Source organism: Myotis brandtii, unplaced genomic scaffold, assembly GCF_000412655.1.
Source record: "Myotis brandtii unplaced genomic scaffold, ASM41265v1 scaffold468, whole genome shotgun sequence".
NCBI lineage: Eukaryota > Metazoa > Chordata > Mammalia > Chiroptera > Vespertilionidae > Myotis > Myotis brandtii.
This window is the reverse complement of record NW_005367874.1, coordinates 801208-806923: the sequence shown is the minus strand read 5'-3', so window position 1 is coordinate 806923 and position 5716 is coordinate 801208. Positions and strand designations below refer to the sequence as shown.

The 5716-nt window shown below is 36.8% G+C and overlaps 1 protein-coding gene across 1 annotated transcript in view; it reads right to left on the bottom strand.

The window, feature by feature from the left end:
* Positions 1-5716, bottom strand: part of TMEM135 (transmembrane protein 135) — a 219920-nt gene that overhangs the window by 180967 nt on the left and 33237 nt on the right. The window contains exon 4 of the mRNA XM_005875638.2: positions 3319-3352. Coding sequence (XP_005875700.1) covers positions 3319-3352 — 34 coding nt within the window. The remainder of the gene's footprint in view (positions 1-3318; positions 3353-5716) is intronic.

The window sequence follows — 5716 nt, the reverse complement described above, 5'->3', positions numbered from 1 at the left end:
TGCCCTCTCGCAGTCTGGGACCCCTTGGGGGATGTCCACCTGCTGGCTTAGGCCCACTCCCCGGGGGGATCGGGCCTAAGCTGGCAGTCAGACATCCCTCTGGCAGCCCAGGAGCCCTCAGGGTATGTCCACTTGCCAGCGGGGAGCAGGCCTAAGCTGCAGTCAGACATCCTTAGCGCTGCTGAGGAGGTGAGAGAGGCTCCCACCACCACCACTGTGCTGGCAGCCGTCAGCCTGGCTTGTGGCTGAGCAGAGATCCCCGTGTGGGAGCGCACTGACCAACTGGGGGCAGCTCCTGCACTGAGCGTCTGCCCCCTGGTGGTCGTGTGTGTCATAGTGACCAGTCATTCCCAGTGATTCTGCTGTTAGGGTCAATTTGCATATTACCCTTTTATTATATAGGATAATTAGTATCCAGAATATATCATGTACAGATTAGATTCACTTTCCCTTAGACATAGTCAAAATCTATGTGTAAAGCCTTTGGTCTTATTAAATTTTTGAATAACAGACCCTTTATAACTGATTGACAAAGAATAAAAGACCAAAACATATTTTTCATTTCCTGAAAAACTTTTCTAATACTGAATTTTATTAATCTGGACAGAGAGTACAAATCTACTTAACAGACAAATGCCCCTCCCCCCCCAAAAGTTTTTCATTTAGAAAGAACTAGATATTCAAAGGTTATTCTAAACTAGAAACTATCAAAACAACATGGTACGGTCACTCTGGAAAACAGTTAAAAAGTTTCTTTAAAAACCAAACAGCAACTACCATAGGACCTGGCAATCACACTCCTGGGCAATTATCCTAGAAAAATAAAAACTCATACTCACACAAAAAGCTGCACCAGAATACTTATAGCAGCTTTATTTGTAATAGCCAAAAAACCTAAAATGAGCCAGCTGTCCTCCAATGGGTGAATGGTTAAATTAACATAGCCACACCATTGAACACTAGTCAGCAATAAAGAGGAATGAACTAGTGGTGTGTGCAACTTGAATAAATCTGCAGGAAATTATGCTGAGTGAAACAGCTAATCACAAATAGTCTACACACTATATGATTCTATTGATATATCACTCCTGAAATGACTATAGGTATTACAGAATAATAGAAGTAAAGAATAAATGAGAGGTTGCCAGAGGTTAACTGGGAGGAGGGTGGTAAGAATAAGGGGAAATTGACCGTAATTACCAAAGAGCAGCAGGAGGGATCCTTGCAGTGAAAGAACTGTTCTCTCTCTTGGCTACAATAAGTATCTGTGGAAATATCCTGATTTTGATGCTACTATAAGATATCACTATTGAAGGAAACTAGGTAAAGAGTACAAATCTATTATTTCTTGAACCACAGATGAATCTAGGATTATTTCAAAATAAAAAGTTTAATCTTTAAAAAAATACAATTATTTTAAGGGCACTTTCCAATAATGATTATATCAAAGTCAAAGATCTTCCCTTCAGGAATTTACAACCTAAACCAGGCAATACAAAAAAAGTTCATGAAAGTTTACTTAGACTTTAAAGATAAGTGATACTAAAGTATCACTTATTTGGGTACTAAAGTATCTACCATGTGGTAGTATAGAAAAGCATGAGCATGGCTAAACGGAAAAAAAAAAAATACATTAAAATCAAATCCATTCTAGTATGCAAGCATAATATTTTTAAGTGTTGTTGTTTCTTAATAAGAAAGGAAAGTAGTACCCAGAATGACTTGGTGCTACTAATATGGTTCCTGCAGCACCTTATTATTCCTCTTTCAGTCCTTTTCAAACATTATTATTTCTACTTGAGGCACGATGCATGACATTCGTGCAAGAGTAGGTCTTCCTTCCCCCTGGCTGCCAGCACCGGCTTCCCTCTGGCACCCAGGACCCGGGCTTTTTGTCCGGAAGGTCGTCCGGAAGGACGTCCAGTCTAATTAGTATATTACGCTTTTATTATTATATATGTGACTTCTCATTTGGACAGCCAACTCCCTAAGTACAAGGACTGTCTCTTTGTTGCCTATGAGCATATGAACACAGCAACTGACATATGGTAAATTCGGAGCAAAAATTACATAGTCTGTAACTGAAATGAATTGGTAAATATAACTCTGAATTATAGTCCCTTGTTACAGAATTCAAGAACTTATCATTAAGTAAATAAATATTTATCTTTTAGTTAAATTTTCCCATGTTTCCTTTTAATTCTAAACAACTTTAAAAGATTTTAATATAAATATTTATTTAAATCTGAAGTTGACAGTGAAAATTACAGATTTTGATTATATATTTTCCATAAAGAATACCAGACTAGTTAACATTAATTTCACTTCTATAAACTTAGAAATTTAGAAGCCTAGCTAATTATTTTATTACACTAGAGGTCCGGTGCACGAATTCGTGCACCAGTGGGGTCCCACAGCCTGGCCTGCGGGATCGGGCTGAAACCGGCTCTCCGACATCCCCTGAGGGGTCCCAGATTGTAAGAGGGCACAGGCCAGGCCGAGGGACCCCACCGGTGCACAATCAGAGCCAGGGAGGGGTGTGGGAGCTTGGCAAGCCAGAAAGGGACCGCGGGAGGCCTCCAGGGCATGTCCGGCCTATCTCACTCAGTCCCGACCGGCCAGACCCCAGCAGCAAACTAACCTACAGGTCAGAGCATCTGCCCTCTGGTGGTCAGTGCAAATCATGTCGACTGGTCGACTGTCCCCTCATGGTCAGTGTATGTTGTATCGACCAGTCAACCAGTCAACTGTCTGCCCCCTAGTGTCTGCCCCGTCACAGCGAGCAGTTGAGCGGCCTTAGCATATCAATAGCATGTTACACTTTGATTGGTTGAACGGACGACCGGACACTTAGCATATTAGGCTTTTATTATATAGGATATGCTGAGTGTTTGAAGACAGAATCAATGCCATGCTAATGTCTAAGAAGAACTCATAAGAGCTCACCCTTACACCATTTTTCCCATAATAAATGGCAAGAGAAACGTAATATGAAATTTAAATAAAGATGTATAGAGATACACAGATATAGATATAGATCCTATCAAAGATGAAGGTCTACGCTTTTTAAAAATGTCATAAAGGGCACAGGGCTGTGAATCACTTTCCCCGGGAAATAGGTGAAATCCAGTCATATGTGACAGGAATAAACCAGATAGCATCAAGGCTCTTTTAAATGTTTGTATATATCCTTTAAAAATAGAGAAAAAAAATATTCTCAAATTTTAGCAGCTTTATTTTTATTTTTTAAGGGAACTTAATATTTTAAAAGATTTAAAAACACATGGAAAACCCTCAAAACCAAAAAAAATTACTTACCAAGTTGGCCATATAAATTGTGAGCAGCCCTCTCCTGAAAATAATTTTAAAAAGAGATTAAGAATTAATTTGACTTAATAATCACTTTATCATTTTTGAAAAATATATCAAAATAATTACCAGGAGTTGAGAAAAAGGGGTAAATTATGCTGAGCTAAGTTTTCAATACCCCAATAATTGGATCTAAATAGATTCTACAAGTCATTCTGTTTAATGTTTATTAATTTAAATTCTTTAAAATTTCAATTGCCTAGTAATTGTTAAATAAGCTTATTGTGGAGATCCTTTCAAAGTATATAGCAATATCAAATCATTATATTGTATACCTGAAACTAATACATGGCTATAGGTCAGTGATGGTGAACCTTTTGAGCTCGGCGTGTCAGCATTTTGAAAAACCCTAACTTAACTCTGGTGCCATGTCACATATAGAAATTTTTTGTGAATGAATCAAAATTATACCTTTTGTCAGACTGATGAAAAATATATGTTTTGGTATGCTGCAGAATTTTAGTAATTAGTTGTAAATCGCTGTTCTACAGTATACTAGAGAATTCTAAATTTAATAAAGAATCCTAATGAATTCATCTTACCCAAAAGTCAAAGCCAAAACAATTCTAACTTAGTGCAAATTTATTCAAAAAAAATCAGGACTTCTATTTGTTTCACACAAAATACAATTGTTCATTAGATATGATTCCAAATCATACTAAGTCACCTTGGTTCTACCTTCACTGTTAAGTGAGAAGTCAGGCACTAAGTAAACTTTCTAATGCCAAAGTACAAACAAAAGTTCAAAAACACTCTACAAAAAAAATGCATATTTACCAAGTTTACTTAATAAGAATTCAGCTAGAAACTCAAAAATAGGGACAATTCTATGCCTTTAGTTACTTTATTTAACTTATCTTGCATGAGACCATGAATGAAACATCCTATTCTCTAGGAAATAGGTGTTTTAAGAGTTTAAGGGCAGAGTTCAAATAACAAACTCTGAAACTTACATGAGTTTCAATTATAAACATATTTAGCATTAAAAAAAAAAACAACTTTGTATATAAAACAAGTACCAATTGTCCAGGTCTTGATATTAACATTGTCAATGAAATCCTCTTGATGTCAAATCCAGTCACACAGAGTCCTGATAGTTCATTATTTAAAATGGCTTAATAAGAGTTTTATTTTTACTAAAGTCACATAGAGGCAGTATGATTTAAGTGAACAACATTGAAATGAAGTTGGGAAATCAGGGTTCCAGTTAACTTTAATTCTCCAGTACTCTGTCATTAAAATAGGGAATAAGACTAGTTTTCTAATTTAGATTTTTAAATATAAAAACTATTTAAAGAAAAAAAACTTTCATATATCACCAATATATAAACATCATATTGGACCTACTCTGGTTGACAGGGCATAGCCACTGAGCCACAACCCTCTCCCAGCCCACCCCAATGTCCCTCTGCAGTAGGTCCTAAAGCACCTCAGCAGAACAACTGAATTATACTGCTCCTCTACAAAGAATTTAAAAATCACTGATAAGATGACCTGTAAGGTCCCTTTTAGCTCTTCTTTTCTATGATTTGTACATATGACTTGAAATATTTGCTACTAGTCTTTACCAATCTTACCAACTCCTACCAAAAATTCCTACCAAAAATTCTAAATCAAAGATGTTCTAATAATATTTATTTTAAATAAATTATATAAAGAAAAATTAGGGTGACATCAATATCTAAGAGTCACACACAAGCAGAAAAGTTAAATCCTTCTCTTTAGTAAGAGTAGTGATATCCACTCTTACTAAAAGAATTATATACGAATAAGATAATATTCTTAATTATAAAACCAAAATAAAAATATTTCTGTAATTTCAGTGGCAGTGCCTGATAATTCATGTCCTCATTAAGTGAACTAATGTCTGATGCTATCTGTAAAAACATTTATTCCACTAATCTAATTCTGTCTCTAATACTCAATCCAGATACAGTATCAACCACTAGCTTCCATCTATCTGATAATATAATTGTTCATCTTTACCGGACATATATTATCTTGTTTACTTTTACATTTTCACAACCTTCAACACTTTCACTTGGCATCTAATGGGCACTAAACAAATAGTATGAAATTACTAAACAAGATGTTACTAGGAACCCAGCCTTATAAAGAGGAACACATTATAGACAGACTAGTGGCCCGGTGCACGAAATTCGTGCACGGGGGAGGGTATGTTCCTCAGCCTGGCCTGCACCCTTTCCAATTTGGGACCCCTTGAAGGATGTCCTACTGCCAGTTTACAGGGATCGGCCCTAAACTGGCAGTCAGACATCCCTCTCGCAATCCAGGACTGCTGGCTCCTAACCACTCACCTGCCTGCCTGCCTGCCTGATTGCCTCTA